The 18,043-nt window shown below is 64.5% G+C and overlaps 1 protein-coding gene across 2 annotated transcripts; it reads left to right on the forward strand.

Moving 5' to 3' along the window:
* The first annotated feature begins 1,105 nt into the window (after positions 1 to 1,105).
* Positions 1,106 to 17,305, forward strand: USP2 (ubiquitin specific peptidase 2). 2 transcript variants are annotated; one of them, XM_049800303.1, is made up of 13 exons: positions 1,106 to 1,406; positions 5,869 to 6,632; positions 14,505 to 14,555; positions 14,849 to 14,972; positions 15,303 to 15,414; positions 15,494 to 15,604; positions 15,772 to 15,836; positions 15,930 to 16,033; positions 16,107 to 16,187; positions 16,341 to 16,419; positions 16,524 to 16,631; positions 16,867 to 16,987; positions 17,105 to 17,305. In XM_049800303.1, the coding sequence occupies exons 2-13, from the start codon at positions 5,910 to 5,912 to the stop codon at positions 17,190 to 17,192; spliced, it is 1,767 nt and encodes a 588-aa protein (XP_049656260.1). In that variant the 5' UTR covers positions 1,106 to 1,406; positions 5,869 to 5,909; the 3' UTR covers positions 17,193 to 17,305. The 2 variants fall into 2 exon arrangements, with proteins under 2 accessions (XP_049656260.1, XP_049656261.1); XM_049800304.1 differs by lacking the exons at positions 1,106 to 1,406; positions 5,869 to 6,632 and adding an exon at positions 11,264 to 11,756.
* Positions 17,306 to 18,043: the final 738 nt, after the last annotated feature.

Below are 18,043 nucleotides of genomic sequence, written 5' to 3' on the forward strand. Positions count from 1 at the left end.
CGGGCACCCTGGAGCTGGTCCTGGCCCCGCCATCCTCTGGGGAGGGAATTGCCAGGGCCGGGAGCACATGCGGGAGTGGGTCTGGGTGTGTGCATGTGTCCTGAACCTCCTGGCCCCGGGGTGGTGTGCCTGTCATGCTAGGGTCCTTCCTGCGCACCCGTGTCTGCACGCTGCCTGTGGGGCGGCCCAGGGCCCCCACATCCTCTAGAGCTGCCGGAGCAGCCATGTACGGCTCCCTGCCTGGGGTCAAGAGGGAGCCCTGGGAGCTGGGGACCATGGGGCATGCTCACCCTTAGGTTTGGGAGCAGGGCCCTGCCGCCACCCCCCTAACACTGCTGGTGACCCCATAGCAGCCTCCCAGAGTGACACCCAGACGCAGTCCTCGTGTGGCCCTCCCTGTTTAAGGGCTGGAGCCAGGCAGGAGGGAGGAAAATGCCACCATAATTGCATCCCTCCTAATTATGCTCAGCAGGTGCTCGCTGAGTCACAGCCACCCAGGTGCCAGCATACCATGAGGCCCCACTGGGTGGGTCAGGCGTCCGGGAGCGGTGCCGGGTGGGTGCCCCGGTATGCCCGTGGAGCCATGAGGGGCGGGTGCTCCTGTGGCCACACAGCCACGCCGGCTGCCCCGTACACACCTTTGCTGCAGGCTTAGGGGGCTCTTCTGCCTATGGCGTGCCCCCAGGGGGGCAAAACCCAGAGCACCCATTCCCTTCACCTTGATGCTCTGCTCCAGACCTTGCTGGCAGCCACGGGCACCCCCTCTTTCTGCCACCTTGACCCCCACGCCAATTTGTGTCCCACCTCGCTCCCTCTCTTAACTCCTTCCTTTCCCTCGTGGACCTCCATCTCCCTCCCTGAATCTCTCCCCTCCCCACACTTACCCTCAGTCATCCATCCATCTTCATTCCCACAGCCCCCGCTGCTTCCGCAGCCTCCCCTCCCAGCACCCCCTTGCTGTGGGCCACCAGCCCCCTCAGGTTCACGTCCCCTTTAAGCCTCCCGAAGCTGGAATGCGAGAGGAGCATTTCATCGCCCTGTGAGGTCAGATAAAGACACTATATTTATCTAGCCGGTAACCTGAGCCCTGAATTTCTGCGGTGGCGTTTTTACGTGGCCCCACAGCCCTCCGGCTCAGCCCCCTCTGGCCATTGCGTCCGCTCCCTGCAGGGTGGAGGATCTGAGCCGTGGGGTGGCCTGTCCCCTGCAAAGGGCTCAGGTGCTGCCGGCCCCTTCGCATCGCTCACTCTCCTCTGGCCCCAGGGGAAGCGCCCCGAGGAGGCAGGATCGGCTCCCCGCGCTCAGCCCTGCCGGCATCACCCCATGACCGGCCACTCGCCCCTCACCATGCCAGTCTCGTGCCCCTGACCAGCCGCCGGTCACCTGTCCTGCTGACCAACACACAGGTGAGTGGAAGGGGTGCCGCGGGGACGCCAGCCCCAGGAAAGGGGACTGCGGCGTCACAGACTCAGAGGTGGCGGCAAAGCTGCCCCCCTCTTCCTTTGGCTGGGTAAAACCATGAGGGAGAGGTTTGTAGTGTCTACGTCTCCAGAGAGCAGGTTCAGAGTTCACGCACGAAAACTTGGTAGCTCTCCGCCAGCGAGATGCACTCCCCGGCACCCTCCTCATCCCCCAGCATGGGCAGAGCTGCATACCCAGGCACTTCCCCAGGGTCCCTTCTTTTTTTCCACCCGCAGACCTCAAAGCAATAACATGCCCTGGGTCTTACGTCAAGGTTCCCTGTGGGTTTGCGGTTTAACTGCCTGGGGGGTGGCCCGGGAGCAACGAGTAGCAGGCTCTGCAGCCGGGTGGGTATGTGTCAGCAGCACAGAGCAAGTCCAGGATGATGACTCCCAGCCAGCACGCATGGCATGAGTTTGGAGGGTTCTCAGGCCCAGTGGCTGGTAGGGGAAGGGCCCTGGCCAGGCTGGCCCCAGCTGCACGCGTAACCTCGGGCAGGTCCTGTCACTCTGGGTGTGCGAGATTGGGGGGGGGGGAGGGGGGGGCAGTGCTGGAGCCAGGGCAGCTTCTCCCCAGTGCTGGAGCAGGGCTTTGAAAAGGGCTGCCAGCAGTGCCCCGGGGGCACTGGGGTCTCTATCTGCTGACCGAGGACACCCCTTGGTGACTCTGGCCCCTTGCAGGGAGCAAACACTGTAGCACATGCCTCCCAGGGCTGCTCGGGGCCACCCTTCCTAGAGGGAAATGCAGATACCCAGAGGGTTCCCCTCGGGGAATGGGCAGGAGACCATCCCACACACCCACAGCACTGTCTGCTGGACGTGGAGCCCCTCCACCCCAAACCACTTGAAAGCTGGAGCAGGCAAGGTACTTTACACAGGCTCCCTCCTCTGCCTCCACCATTGCGGAGGGCTGGGAACTCCCATGTAACCTCCAGGCTGGGACATTGTGTCTCAGAGGACAGGGGACACAGCTCCAAGCCTGCGTAAGCAAGAAGCAGCTGTGTCGTAACACCTTGGATGGAGCCAGTGCTGTGTAAGCTGAGCCCGCTCTGGGGCTCCACGGCTGCCGAGGGGGACAGCTGCCACCGGGCCACAGGCAGGAGGGCTCCGGCAGAGGACAGCGGCTGGAGAAGGAGCAGGGCCTCTGCTCCTCTGCCTCCAGGGTCAAGGGTTTGCCTCCCAGCTTTGGGCTGAGCTTTCCATTGGGAAGGCTGCCGGAGCTGGCGGCCAGGGCGGGATTCCCGAGCAGCCCCACAGTGTCCCGGCTCCTGGGTCTCTGGTTCTGGCTGCTGCCTGGCCACGTGATGGTGGACCGGACATTCCTGTGCCTCAGCTTCCCCTGACACCCCGCGAGGATGATGAGGGTGCAGGAGGCCTGACTCAGCCATGCCAGCCCCAGGGTTTTGCCAGGCAGCAGGAAAGCTCAGCACTATTACGGGCAGGGAGGGGCCAGGAAGCGATGGGAGGAACCGGGGTTTTCTCACACCCCCTCAGCTCCTCTGGCTCCTGGCACGCTCCGCTCTCCCGCAGCCCTTGGGTCCGCTCTGATGTGACATGGGGATTCCGCAGCGCAGGCGGTCCTAGCAGATGCAGCAGTCCTCCGTGGTAAGACCTCTCTTCCCGCAATGCCAACGGGTTAGCCGGTGTGTCTGGGGCAGGTTCCCCTTCCTGGGCCCCACATCCCTCCATCAGCTCCCCCGCATCCCCAGGGCACGTGCTGCCCTGTGGAGACCTGTCCTGCTGCCAGAAAGCACCTGCTGCCCTCCCACTCCCGAGCCAGCGGCTCTCCTGGGGGCAGAGGCACCCTGCGCACACCCACGGGGAGCCGCCGCTTGTGCCGGCGGTGGCACGGCACAGCGGCAGGGCACGGGCATCGCTGGCAGTGGGCAATGGCACAGGGTGCCGTTGGAGAGCACAGGCACCGCTGGCAGTGGGTGATGGCATGGGGCTGTCCCGGCACTGAGGCACCTGTCCCAAGCCCAAATCGCCTCTCTTGGCTAGGGGGATGGGGAGCAGGAGCAGCCCAGGGAGGGTCCCTGTACCAGGCTGCTCCGTGTCCCAGCAAGGCAGGCAGCCAGGCACGTGCTCCCTGAGAGCCGAGGGGCTCCATCGCTCTCACTCTGGTGCCCATAGCGGGTGCCAGTCCCTTGGCTGGGGTCCCATGTCCCTCTGAGCAAAATTCCCCACCGTGCATGTCAAATCCCGGCTGGCAGAACCACTCCTGGGATCTCCCAGTGCTGGCAAGGGTGACCGCAGCCTGGCCAGGAAGAGCTGGGTGTTTCGTGGAGTCCTTGCCTAGGAGCAGATTATTCACCCTTCAGCCTCCATTCCCAAACAGGTCTGTGCACTCCACCTTGCTCTTGCTTGTAAATAGTTTCCTCTCCATTGTGGGATGGTTGTTCCCTGGGCAATAACAACAGCAACCAGGATACAGCCGGCTGGCCAGAAAGCCAGGCTGCTGGCCAGGAGGCCATGGTGGCTGGATGGTGCTTCTCACCACCATCTCCCAAAAGCAGTCCCAGGGCATTTCCGTGCCAGGGTTAGATGGGCAGGGACGGCTGGGGGAGCTGACACTGCAGCCACCTCACCCCTTGCCTCAGTGTCTGTGGAGCCAAGGTGGCCTGTCCCCTCAATGCATGGCTCCCTTCTGCCACTCCAGTTTCATGGGGATCACTTTAGGCTGCCTGCCATGGAAAATGCAGGGCACACGTGCTGTGGCCACAGCAGGGAGACTCGGGGTGGCTTCTGTCCCTGGGGTAACACTTGCAGAGGCATGCTGCCGGCTCCCCTGGGCAGGGGGTCTCACTGGGGCAGGCATGCCTGGGGACTCCTGGGCTCTGAGCAGGAGCATGGGTCCCCACCCAGGGTCAGGCAGGGAGTGACGCTGCGGTGGCTCCTCTTGCCCGGGATCCAGTGCCTGTCCCCAAGCCTGGATGTGCTCTGCGTGCTGCTGGGGCTGCGCAAGGGCCGAGGGCCGGGCCAGGCACCATCTCCGTCACCTCCTGGCTTGGAGACGGGCCAGAGCCCGCCCCGGCTGGGCTGGGAAAAGCCTTTGAATCAGGGTCATCTCCCGGGTGACTGGAGACTCTCGGAGCCACATGAGCCACTGTCCTGCCAGGGAAGGGACGCCAGGCACCCGGGGAGTGAAGCGCCAGCAACACTAGGACAGAGGAGCTCGGCTGGGGTCCTGCCCGCCCCAGTGCCAGCCACAGCCCCAGGACAGGTAGGGGACCAGCCATCAGCCTGCCAGCATGCATGCCAAGAGCAAACTTTCCCCCGGCTCCAGACAGCCTGCATTTGCAGGCACTGGAGGGTGCTGCCTGCCACGCTGCCCTGTCCCAGCTCCAGGCTGGCTCTGCGTGTGCTCTGGACGCCTCTGTCCCTGGCCCCGCATGCTCCTTTCCAGCCCTGTGCAGGTGCCATGGGGCAGAAGCCACCCACCAGCTCCCTGTGGGGACTGAGTGCTGGTCTGTCGCCCACCCCTACAGGCTGGCTCTGCCTGACTGGCAAGGGCACAGCAGCCGCCTGACTGGGAGGACTCGCATCGGCTTGAATAACTGATGGGAGGCTAGCAGGGGGCAGCCGCAGCAGGGAGACGGGCAGGCTGCTTGGGTGGTCAGGCCTCTGCAATGAGGGGATCTTTGGCTGTCCACACAGTACCCCAAGGCCCCTGGGTGGTTGTGGCTGCACCAAGATCTTCACCCACTGCCTGGTGCTGGGCACCAAGTGATGAGCAGGGATGAACAGCTAGGACTCCTGTGCTGACTTCCTGACCTTGCCTCCGTTTCCCTCTCAGCCCAATGGTGAGGGTTTGCAGCAAGCTGGAAATGCCAGCCCCTTGCCAAGCCCCAGCGCTCACTCTGAATAACCAGGGGAAGGTGCTGGGCTGGCTGGGTCGGTCCATCCTGCCTGCCTATCTCAGCCAGAGTTGGGCCTAAGCATCATGACTATGACCAGGCAACTGCTTCCCACCTGGAGGAGCAATGGGGACATCTCTCCAGCCTCAAGAGTGGGACAGCCTCGGGACGGTGTGGCAGGGACGCCAGGGCCAGGGCAGAGGTGTCCGCTGCAGTCCTTTGGCTTCGGTGACTGTGGGTGCCAGGATGCTGGGTGCCTCTGGCTGTGCCCCGGGGTTCACTTCTGTGGTAGAAGGTGCCCGAAGGCACATGGGTGGCAGTGCCAGCTGGGCTCTGCTGTCCCAGGCTCTCCAGGAGGGCTGGGAGGTGGCAGGAGCCATGGCCACACTGTACCCACAGCCCCCCTGCACCCTTCATCCCCTGGGTTCCCACTGTTGCCTGCCCGCCCCTCCCAGGGTCTCCAGGCAAGGCAGGAGCCAGCAAGCTACTGGGTGAATGCTGGTGCTGACCATGGCCCCATGGAAGCTGACCCCCAGGCTCTTCTCTTGCAGTCGATGCCTCCAGGAGAGCCCGCTGAGCCCCAGCCTCCAGCATGTCCCAGCTCTCCTCCACCCTGAAGAGGTACGTCGACTCGTCCCGCTATGCCGAGACCACGTACGGCAAGGTGCCCAGCGGCTACAGCTCGTACACCTCCTATGGATCCACCGTGGCCACGTCCTTTGCAGACAGCAACAAAATCGGCTTCAAAACCAGCTACCTGGGCTCCCCCCGCTACCACCACACAGGGCTGTCCCCAACCAGTGGCTATGACAGTAGCCGGCTGCCCCTGTACCCTGACTCCAACATCTGCCTGAGCCCCACATACATTCGCACCCGGCCGCCCGGCAGCGGGCTGAGCGGGGGTGCATGCTACACCTTCGCAGGGGCCCCCAGCAGCCCCCTGGGCTACCTGCCCACCACAGCACCTCTCAGCCGTCGCAAATCCATCAGCCACTCGGACCTGGCACGGGAGTTTTCCGGTCTGCACACCTCGGACAGTGCCTACTCGCCCACCCTCAGCCCCCTCAGCACCCGGGGCCGCCAGGAACTCGGCACCCTGCAGGGTCTCTACCAGGCTGCCACACGCTCCGACTACGTCCGCGGCTACCTGGAGAGCTACGGGAGGAAAAGCAGCCATGGCAGCCTCCCCACGGGCCCCCTCAGCCCCTCACAGGCCTCCTTCAGCTCTGCCCTGCCTCCCTCAGGCACACACTGCACCAGCCAGCCCTGCGAGAGGAACGATGGCTACTGCGACATGCCCGCCCGGGACCCCACGGTACGTGGCGCCTGCTGGGGATGGGGGTCAAAGCTGCGCTGCAGTGGCATATGTGGACCATGCCTGCTTGCACTGAGCCGGGGAGACCGAGGCACCTTGCACACTCTCCCTGGGAATCTCGGTGCATTGCTCCGTGCCTCAGTTTCTGCATTTGTGCCATGCAGGGCTGCTGCTGACCTTTCAAGCCGCCCTTGCTGGCACAGCAGTCCTGGGCCAGAGCTGCTGAGACAGCCGTGTGCGGGCAGGCAGGTGTCCTCTGAGGGGCTGTGCTCCTCACTGCCTGCACTGCTGGGAGCACAGCTCCCAGGGCTCCCCACGGGTGCTTTGTGGCTAAGGGTGCCCATGTGCTGGCAGGAGCGCGTGCGCCGCACCTTTCTGCATGCGTGCGTGACAGCGGGTGATGGCACACGCGGGCAAACTCACACCCCCATGCGTGCAAACCTGCACGGGTGCACACAGTGAGCTGTGTCCCCACACAGCTGGCTGTGCCCACAACTCCTGCCCTCTGCTCCCTCCCAGCCCCGGTCCAGCGTGGAGGGTTTCCTGCTGCCTCATCCCAGATGGAGAAGGTGACATGACCGGGCTGGGCACTCACCCTGCTGGAGACACCCAGCTGGGAAGGCTGGTTTGGCTGGTGCTGGCTCTGGCACAGTGACTCAGTGCCCAGCTGTCAGTCAGGTTTTTCACCAGTGCCCTGTGATGCCTGATCCCTGGCACGGTCTATTGCTGCCATCTTGGGGCCCTGTGCCCCAGCCCCCAGCATGGGTCGTGGCAGCCAGGGAAGCAGCAGTTTCTCCATGGCAGTGGCTGCTCCGTACAGCATCACACGGTGGCAGGCACTCCGTGCCCCAGGTATCAATCAAGTGCTGCACCATCCCCAGAGCCTCAGCCCGGGCCGGGAGCAGGCATCACACACACAGCCCGGCTCAGGCGCGCAGGGGAGCAGCCTGGTAATTTTCCACTCAGGTTTTCTTCCAAGATCTGGTCAGGCTCTGCCCGCGTTGTCTCCCGCTCCGTTTCCATTCAGCCTTCATTCACCCATGGTGGAGGCCAGTCTGCCCTGGCGCAGGGTGTGACCTGCCCTTTGCTTCTCTGCGGCTCTGTCCCACCATCGCCCAACAAACAGGGAGGATAAGGGCTGGGGGATTCTTTTCTGCTTCCCTGCAAGCTGGAGAGGAAGCCCTTTCCCTTTTCAGCCAGTGCTCCCACATCCCTCCCTGTGCCCAAGGGCCTGGGAAAAGGGCTGTGGGAGCAGCCTGGAGTTCTGGCCCATGCCCTTGGACTGGGGAGGTACAGCCGGAGGCATGGGGTAGGGAGGAGAGGTGGCCGCTCCTGCCCGCCATATGCCCACAGCTGGGGCTCAATGGGGAAGGTCTCCCCCCTGTCCCTCCAGAACCACCCGTCCCATTTCTGGCAGGTCTGGCTCCCCGCTTCCCTCTCCCTGGCGCTCATCCGGGTTTTAAACACCCACCTCAGCCCCTAGGCGTGAGAGCGGGGGCAATGGAGGGGGTGCGGCATCACAGCCCACTGACAGCATCTTGCCTGCCCCTTCCTCCACACCTTCCACCCCAGAACCAGCTGCACCACATGCGGCATCAGCAGTACCCTGCCCTGGTGTGGGACCCCCTGTGCCCAATCTACCTGGTCCCTGGCCCCCAGCCCTGGGGCGAGGGAGCAAGCTGGGGGGCCTGGGTGAGTGGAGGAGCCCTGCTGTGGAACGGAATTCCTGCCTCCCCCTCCCACACCAGGCCCTGGTAGGGGGGACCAAGGGAGGACCCAGCGGCCACGGGCACTCACTGAAGCCCTTGCCACCACTGCTAGGGCAGGGGTCCCCACACACCACTCCGATGTGGGTGCCAGCCTGCTGCCATGGGATGGCCATGGGGCAGCAGGAGCTGCACGACTCCCAAACTGCAGCCTTGTGGTCTGCATGCAAAGGCAGACAGGGATTTTCCAGCCAGGGCTGATGGGTGGCAAAGGTAAGCAGGACTTGGCAGCTGGAACAGGGTGCTGGGGCAGGCACCCGTGCCCAGGCAGGTAGGGAGGCTGGATCAGTGACACTGGCTTAGGTTTCCTTGGTGCTTTGATGAGCACACCTGCTATTTTCCACTCCTGTGCTTTTTTTCCTCCCTTTCCCAAGCCTGGAAGCAAATGTACCGATCGTAAAACAGACTTGGGTGCCTGCAGTCATGCCAGGTGCCGGAAACAAATGCATGTTGCAGCCCCAGCACTGCCATCGGTTCTGCTCCGTTACCCAGCCCTGAGGGCAGTGCCAGCAGCACCCACTCCCACCCGAGCCAGGGCATGGCAGGGCTGGCTCAGTGCATCCTCCCATCCCTTCTTCCCCAGCCACCTCCTGCCTTTGCCCCACACGAACCATCATCCACAGGAGTTTGCAGCCGGGAGGCGAGGGTGCCCACATTTGTTCCTACCCACACCATCACTTTGCGCCTCGGTTTACCGTCCCGCAGGGCAAAGGGAGGCGCGTGCAGCTGCAGTGAGTGGCCGTGCCTGCCAAGCCGCTGGCTTCGCGCAGGGCCGTGCTGGCTCCCGGGAAGGGCAGGCTGGTGGGGGGCAGGACTGGGGCTGTGCCGCCCCATTAACCACCCTGGGTGAACATAGGGTCAGAAGGCCAGAGCCACCCACAAAATCGCCGGCAGCTCTCCGCAGTCCCATCCTGAGCAGCTGACGTCTCTGGCCTGCAGCCAGTCCTGGTCCTGCCTGCCTTCACGGTGCCAACCGGGCCTGTGGCAACCTCTGCCCGTGGCAGAAGGTCACCGCTGCAGAGGGGACAGCTGAGGGCAGGGAGCTGGCTCTGAGTGATGCCATCCCACCGGGGCTCCCCTTCTCTCTCCTGCTCCAGCCTTGCCCTGAGAGCCTGCATGCCGCTCTGGCTGGAGGCAAATTTGGTCCTCGGCCCAGGGCACCCAATGTCACGGGGGCACAAGGTTCAGCAGGGGATGTGGCTGAATGCCACCTCTTGCCATGCAACCGGCTTTGCTGGCATGGTTGCATCCTCATGGAGAGTGCTGCACTAGCACCCTGCACAGCGCTTGGGGCAGGCTGTGCACTGGGGTACACCCTGCCCTGCCCCCGGGCCACCCGCCAGGCTGCAGGACAGGGTGGCGGGAGCCCTGGCTGGCATGTGCAGCACTGGTATGGTGGTACACGCACTGGGGAGCTGTGCCATGGCCCCAGGGCCCAGGATGTGACCTGCAGGGGCTGTGGGAGCGCAGTGCAGGGCATCCACACCGTCTGCGCGAGGCTGGTGGGGTGCGCACCCCCGTGCGCGCACTGCGTCCCTGTGTGTGTAGGGTGTACACACCGCGGGGTGTGTATATATATACACATGTGCGCACACGCAAGCGGGGATTACGACGAGCATCCTGTTGTGATGCAAAAAGCCCTGGCCCTGCAGATGAGTAACGCTGCAAGATGCCTCCTCAGATATTTTTGCTGGTGCCAAAAATAGTCTCCCTCCCTCCCCCCCCCCAGTCAGCCCCTCCACTGACTGTGCAGAGCTTGTGCCGCGGACAGGGGAGTCTGTATCTGCAGCAGTTAGGATTCAAACAGCAGCCACCGGCTCTGGCTGGGGGTGTATTGGTGGGGGCTAGCATGGGAGGAAAGCAGCCTCTGCTCGGTGCCTCCAGCCCCCTCAGTGAGGCTGGAGGCTCTGGCTGTCTTCAGAGCAGCGTGAGCGCACTGCACTCCCTGCCTCGGTCGCCCATGGAAATTTCCCTGAGCGGGCGGGTAAGACACCTGGACACGCAGAGCAGTCGCAAGCCTCCGTCGCTCGCCCTGCTGCGGTCAGAGGGGTGAAGCAGAGGGAGACGCAGGACTAGGACGCAGGACGCCCGGGCTCCCTGCCAGCCTCCGCATCTGCCCTTGCTGCAGGAGAAGAGCCAGAGCCTTTCCCGCTCCATGCCTCGGTTTACCCAGCGCTCGGAGGGGAGACACCAGATGGGGTCTTTGCTCCACACAGGATTTGGGGGGAGTTTTCCCCCAGCGAAGGAAGCAAGGCACTGAAATACCCTCTGAGCTCAGTACCAATGCATCCCCCGAAGAGGGGGCTATGCACGGTCTGCTGTCGCTCAGTTCCCCCAGAATGGCACTGCCCGGGGGCCCGGCATCGGCCCTGCAGGGAACGCACACGCCCAGGAGCCCCACAACCCTCTGAGACAGCCCTCCGTCCCTCTCCAGGTACAGGCACCCCCTGCACCCACACGCTGTGGCAGTGCCCCAGTTTTACCCAGCCCGTTTCGGCGAGCGACCCCCAGCCGGGGCAGACCCCCTCTCTGCCGAGCACCCACCCACCTCAGTCCTGGCAGCGAGCGTGCCCAGGGCAGGGGAGCCGGTCCCATCAGCCTTGGTCCCCAGGAGCGGGTCGGGGGACCCCCGGGGGACCAGGCGCCCCTCCGGCTGCCACCTCGCACCCAGTGCCCCGTTGCCCCCGTGACGCCGGTGCCGGGGTGTTGGGGGCCGGGCACCCCGAGGCGCGGGGAGCACTGCTGCCGAGAGCTGCCGACAGGGTCGGGGGATGCGGGGGGGGGTGGGTGGGGGGGTAGGGGGCTGGAGCGGGGCTGCCGCCCGCACCCTCCCCAGAGGCCCCGCCGTGCTGGGGCCCTGCCGCTGCCGGGGGCTCGGCGTGCCGGCAGCGCGGCCCACGGGCGCAGCCGCCCCTCGCGGGCCCCCTTGGCTCCCAGCTCGGCTGTACCACGCGGTGCGGCGGGGGCTGGCCGTCACGGAGCCCGGCTGCCGCCTCTCCCTCCACCCATTTGATGTCAGAGCCGCTCAGGTGCCGTCAGCCCCAGAGCCGGCACCGGCTCCGGGCACCGCACGCTCTGAGCGCGGCGGGGCTCCGGCGAGGCCGGGCACCTGACCCCGGGCCCCAGGCCGCTGCTGGCCCGAGGCGAGGGGCGCCCACCCGGCACCCCCCTCCCCGCCGCTGGCCCTCGCCCTCCGGCCGTGCCCGCCAGGGCCGTCATGAGGGACTCCTACACGGTGACGCTGCCCGAGGAGCCCCCCGCACTCCCCGACCTTCACAAGGACCTGCGTCCCCGCACCTCCATGCCAGGGTCCCTGCTGGTCTCCACCTTCGTCGGGCTCGTCCTCAACAAGACCAAGGTACGAGCCCTGCGGGCTGCCTGCAGCCCCTGCCCTCTGGCTTGGGGGGCAGAGAAAGGGGCGCGGGGAGGGGGCGGCCCCTGCCCTCGCCGGGGAGCGTGGGGTACCCCACGGCATCCCCCTTGCTAGAGGATGGGGTGCCCGGGGGGGGGGCTGCCCGTCCCGGCTGGCCATGGGGGTGAGGTGCTGCGGTGTCCCGCGGGAGGGGCAGGGAGCAGGTGAAAGCACGTGTCAGGACACCTGGGTCCCTCTCCCAGCCCTGCCCCCGCGGTGACCTTGGCCAGGTACCCGTGCCCCAGCCTACCCACCGCAGGAAGGGGGCTCCTGGCCATGCCAGCCCCTTGGCAGTGTCGCTGGACTGAGCGTGGCTGTCCCCGGAGCCACAGCGCTGGGGCAGATCTTCCCCTGCGGGGACAGGAGAGGCGAGCGGCAGGGAGGACGGGGTCTGGGCGCTTATGTAAGTCTGGCTGCTCGGGCTCTCCTGCTGCCCCAAAAGGCACTTGGCATGCAGACCCGGATGGGGCAGGACAGTCCAGATCTTGTCCCTTGTCCCCATCCCTTGTCCCTCGTTCCCCTCCTGCAGTGCAGCCTCGGGGACTCCCCAGCCGCCACCGCGTGAGCCAGCTCTCCTTCACCGCCTCTGAGCAGCAAGCGCCGTGTCCTAGATAAAGCCCTGGATGGGCAAGGGAGATTAGCTGGAGTTGAGTCACCCAGGGGAGGGAAAACTGGGGGGGGGGGATGGGGAATAAGACCTCAGTGCACACAGGCTTGTGCCATTGTATGGGAACACCTGTCCCCCCCTGCCCCTCCACCAGCCCTGGCCCTCCCCTGGGTTGCTCCAGGCTCTGCGAGGGCAGCCTAGGTAGCACGCAAATGCCAGGTCCATGGGGAGCTTTGCACCCACATTGGCGGGACACTCCGGTACCTCCTGGCACACAGTGGGAGCTACCCGAATAGGGCAACTGGATGAGCAGCATCCTGGTGGGGGTGGCTGGGGCACATTGGGGCAGCTTCCAGAAGTTGCTGCTACTCTCTGGCACCGTGACCTTCCCTGCGATAGGCATGGAGACATGAGCAGCAAGCCCTTGGGGGGGGGGGGGGGGGGGGAGGTTGGGGGGGGGGGGGTGGCCCCTTCAAGGGATGTAGGCTGTTGGGACACAGACCCACATCTGCTGCTGCCTGCTCGGCCCCATCTGCTCAGGAACCAGAGCCAGGCCAGCTCCTCCAGCCATGGTGTGCCACTGACCCGCCACGGCCTGCTGGCACCCCTTGCCTAGCTGAGCCTGCTCCACGGCCTGGGTGTCCCTGCCAGGGGATAAGTGGTGGGCTTGCCTGGCACTTTTGCAGTGGCACCCCCTGGGCACTAAGCGCCGCAGCCAGCCATGGATGGAGACAGCCCTGGTGCACTGGGCTGCGCAGGGGCACTCACATGGCACACAGGGTACCCGGTCGGTCCGGCAGAGCCACGTGTGCCCACACAGGGTGGCCGAGTCCCCGCTGGTGCTGGTCCCCCCTGCAGTGGGTGATGCCTGCACCGTCGCTAAGGAGCACGTGTAACTGGATCTGGGTTATTTTGGGCTGCTGTCAGGGCTGGGTGCTCAGCACCTCCCACACACGCACCAGCTGCTGCTATTTCAGAGCTGCTGGGCCCCCTCCCCTCCTCTCCTCCTCCCCCTCCTCAGGCCTGGGGTGGGCAGCTGGGGCGTTTGCTTGAAGATCCTTAAAACCTGGACAGCTGGGGGGGGCACGATCAGCAGTCTGATCCTGCAAGCCCTGTTGCCCTCCCCCAGCTTGCTCCAGGCACAGCTCCAGGGCCGTTCACCCCACCACTACTCTCTGTGCTGAGCTCATATGGAAGGCTGGGAGCAGGACCCCTGGGCTCCCACCACTCATCCCCACCAAAACCCAGTCCCCCATGCTGCAAGAGGGGTAAGCAACCCTGTGGCTCCCCAGACCCCTCTGCATTCTTGGTGTCTCCAGCAAAGAGTGGCGATGCCTCCTTGCCCCAGTGCCCAGCTGCCTGTGCCCGTCTCTGCTTGGCGTAAGCCTGCCTGGCTCAGGAAGTAGCTGGGGACCTCAAAGAGCCCCATGGCACAGGCGCAGCCCAGCCAGGCCAGCAAGCGGTTGGGAGGGCACCGTTGGGCATGCAGCCCCGTTCCCTGGGCTGACTGCCGCAGGGCTGGGCTTGCACTTTCCCAGGTGGACTTTATCCCATAAAACAGCTGTGCCAAAGTCTGTGCTGCACTTGTGCTGGGTGTCCTGGAGAGGACACCCGGTGTGGACAAGGTGGGCAGCAGTGGGGCACCATGCACCTCCTGCGGCAGGCACGGAGCACTGCAACCCCCCGGCTTCCCGGGACACAGGGCTGGCAAGGGGAGATAGCAGGAGCGACTGGCCTGGCCTGCAGCCCAGGGCATGGGGCAGCAGTGTCGCCAGGCAGGGAGAACTTTGAGCCCTGTGTTGCCCTGGGCCAGCGAGCCAAGCAGCAGCAGCAGCCAGGCAAGCAGGATGGGGCAGGCCAGCCGTGGCTTCCCGCTGGCTCCTTGGCCACAGTCCTGCATACAACTGGTGCAGAAAGCAGCCATGGTGCTGGCTCTGCCCATGGTGCTCACAGGGGGATGGCGCCTCTGCTTGCACTTGAGGGTCTGTTCCACACGGACGTCTGTGGCCCGTGGCCTCACTGGGATACCGACAGGCACAGCCAGCTTGTGCCAGGCACTGTCTCAGACCTGTTCCCTCTCTCTGCAGAGCTCCAAGGCGGTGCAGGGACTGACCGGCTTGCGAAACCTCGGCAATACGGTGAGTGCTTACCCGGGCACTTGGCTGTGCGGCCCCAGCTTGCACCGTGCTCTTCTGCAGGCACATCTGTGGGGCAGTGGGAAGCCCTGTCCCTTCACCTCGCCCCCAGCACCCACACTTTCACCCTGGCGGCTCCCTGCACCCCACTCCCAACAGTGCTGGCTGAGGAAAAGGTTCCCGTGCTCTGCACTGCTTCGTCCCTATCCTCTGCCCACCCGCCCCAGGTGTCCCCCTGCCACCGCCTGCCTCCCTCTGCCTCCCGTTGCCATGGTTTTCTCTTCTGCCTCCTCCAGTGCTTCATGAACTCCATCCTGCAGTGCCTGAGCAACACCAAGGAGCTGCGGGATTACTGCCTGCAGAACCAGTACCTGCGGGACCTCAACAACAACAGCCGCATGCGCACTGCACTCATGTCAGGTAACCCTCAGTCACCAGCCCCTGGCTCCACACCCTGTGGGGCTTCCTTGCAGCACATCCCTTCAGCACATCCTTGCCCCCCTGGGCCACCCCATGTCCTGGGGGATGCCCACCCAGAGGTCAGTGCTTCTCCCCAGCCTTGCTGGGGCAGGCGCTGTGCTGTGGGTGCCCAGCCAGTGGAAGGATTGGGTCCCGTCTCCAGAGGACACAGGGCTGGCCACAGGGACCCCAGGGTGGGGTGCTGAGCTCTCTCCTGGAGGGCACAGTAATGCCATGCCACCAGAGCTGGCCAGGGCCAGCTGTGCTGCTGACCTGCCTCTCTGCCCACAGAGTTTGCAAAGCTGATTCAGCTGCTCTGGACCTCGTCCCCCAATGACAGCGTGAGCCCCTCCGAGTTCAAGACACAGATCCAGAGATATGCTCCCCGCTTTGTTGGCTACAAGTAAGGGGTATTGGTGCAGGGGTGGCAGAGGGAAGCTGACCCCTGCCACTGCTCACTGGCCATGCCCCGTGTCTTGCAGCCAGCAGGATGCACAGGAGTTCCTGCGGTTCCTCCTTGATGGGCTGCACAGTGAGGTGAACCGTGTGCTGGTGCGGCCACGGGCCAGCACGGACACCCTGGACCACCTCCCGTAAGTGCTGGCTGGGGCAGGGGCAATGGACGAGCCCCACAGACGAGCTCGTTGCCTGCAAGCCCAGCCCAAGGACAATGATGACGCGGGTCCCTCTGGGCTGGGTCACCAGAGCTGGTGTCCCCCAGGCCACACTCAGCACCGCTCTGTCTCCCCATCTCTTGCAGTGACGATGAGAAGAGCCGCCAGATGTGGAGGAGGTACCAGGAGAGGGAGGACAGCCGCATTGGCGGTGAGCAGGGCCGTGGGGAGAGGAGGGCAGGGCTGGACTGGTAGCGGGGCTGTGAACTGCGGGTCTCACCCTGCTTTGTCCCATCCCCACCAGACCTCTTTGTTGGGCAGCTGAAGAGTTCGCTGACCTGCAGTGAGTGCGGCTACTGCTCCACAGCCTTTGACCCCTTCTGGGACCTGTCCCTGCCCATCCCCAAGGTAAGAGGTCCCCACTAACCCCCAACTCCCTCCCCCGCACACCCTGTCCCTGACCCATGCTGTGCTCCCACAGAAAGGCTACGGGGAGGTCACCCTCATGGACTGCCTACGGCTCTTCACCAAAGAGGATGTGCTGGATGGAGACGAGAAACCGGTATGGGGCATGGGGCACGGGGGCAGGTGGGCTTGCCTTGGTGCAGGCTGGGCCCCTTTCCTTCCCATGCCTGTGTTGCCAGGACTGATGGCTCGGTGTCCAGTGGGGCTGGCCTGGCCTCACTCTCTTGCTTGTGCTGTTTGTCTCCCACAGACATGTTGTCGGTGCAAAGCCAGGACAAGGTGCACAAAGAAATTCAGCATCCAGAAGTTCCCCAAGATCCTGGTGCTTCGTATCCTTCAGGCAGAGGGACAGGGCCAGGGGGTGCTGGTGGGGGGGCAGGTGGTTCCTCACGGGCTCCTCTTTGTCCCTTGGCTCCTTGACATGACCCCCCAGACCTGAAGCGATTCTCAGAGGCCAGGATACGAACAAGCAAGCTCACCACCTTCGTCAACTTCCAGCTGAAGGACCTGGACCTTCGGGAGTTTGCCTCGCAGAGCTGCAGTGAGTGCCAGGCCCTGCATGGCTCCAGCCCAGCCCTGGGCTCCCGGAGGCTCCTGGCTGGGTCCTTCGTGCCCCCCCAGGGTGCTGCAGCCTGTGGCAGGGGGCAGAGGCACGGGGGGTGGGAGCCACAGACATCTAGGGTGCTGGTCCCTTCTGGTCCCAGCTCCATGCTGGCATGTTGGGGGGCAGCAGGGCGGCAGCTGGCACGGCTGAGCACCACCCTTGCTCCCCACAGACCACGCCGTTTACAACCTCTACGCCGTCTCCAACCACTCGGGCACCACCATGGGGGGACACTACACTGCCTACTGCAAGAGCCCTGTCTCCAGCGAGTGGCACAGTTTCAACGACTCCCGGTAAGGCTGCGTGTGGGACAGGGGCGTCTGCGGGGTTGGGGCGAGCAGGGACTCCCTGCCCAGGGCATCCTGGTGCCTCATCCCCATCGATCACAGCACATCTCCCCATCTCCACAGTGTTACCCCAATGTCATCCAGCCACGTCCGCAGCAGCGATGCCTACCTGCTCTTCTACGAGCTGGCCAGCCCGTCCTCCCGCATGTAGCCAGCCCTGCCTCCCTGGGGACCCCCTGCACCACCCCTCAGAGCCGGCCCCTCCAGGTTTTGGCCATTTGCCCCCCAGGTGCAAGAGGGAGGTGAAGAGGAGAGACCCTGAGGTGGCTGCAGCGGGAGGCTGAAGGCAGCCAGGAACAGATCCCATGCAAGGACACCCCAGGTCTGAATTGAGGAGGGCAGCCCATGGCAGGGCAGGGCCCAGGCAGCTCAGGCACCTCCTGGTCGCTGGCATTTGGTTTTTACCTTGGGGTACGTTTTAGTTTCTTTCTTTTTTTTTTTCTTTTTTTTTTTTTTTTTGTTGGCGTGTAATAAAAATACTGAGCAGGGGACTCTGCGGGCATGGGACTGCCTGCCCCATTGACTCAGCCAGGACCTCTGCTCCCCTGGGGGAGCACCCAGAGCTGGGAACCCAGGAGAGCCTCCCGCATCCCTCCTGGCCTCTTGGCACTCCCATTCTGCTTGGCTGTCCCAGAGGATTCGTGAACTGCTCCCAGCCTCCTCCCAGCACTCCTGAACCTCCTGGCAAAGGACCCCGGCCCTTCAGTTGCCTCCGTCCCATCTCAGGCAGCACATTCCCACCAGCTGCCCCATGCACACTCCTCAAAGCAGCCTGAGTTCAGGCCCGGACTCATGGACAGGAGAGAAGAAAACATTTTGTGGAATTTATATGTATTTATAATGGACTTTGCTTAACCTGGAGCACCCCACCGCTTCCTGGCTCTCCAGGGACTTGTGCGGGGGGATGCTTTGGGTAGGTTTTTACCTGCCTCCTCATACGACGGTGCCTTAAACCATTTAGGGGAGCGGGACGCCATTGGGGTTGCACAGGAATGTCCATCC

The sequence above is a fragment of the Accipiter gentilis genome, chromosome 5, assembly GCF_929443795.1.
Source record: "Accipiter gentilis chromosome 5, bAccGen1.1, whole genome shotgun sequence".
In the NCBI taxonomy this organism is placed as follows: domain Eukaryota; kingdom Metazoa; phylum Chordata; class Aves; order Accipitriformes; family Accipitridae; genus Astur; species Astur gentilis.

Excerpts from the sequence above, each read along its gene's own strand:
- USP2 (XM_049800303.1), top strand. The coding sequence starts at position 5,910 with ATGTCCCAGCTCTCCTCCACCCTGAAGAGGTACGTCGACTCGTCCCGC. Across the intron at positions 16,188-16,340 it reads TGGATGGAGACGAGAAACCG|ACATGTTGTCGGTGCAAAGC; the intron begins GTATGGGGCATG and ends TGTCTCCCACAG. Across the intron at positions 16,632-16,866 it reads GTTTGCCTCGCAGAGCTGCA|ACCACGCCGTTTACAACCTC; the intron begins GTGAGTGCCAGG and ends TGCTCCCCACAG.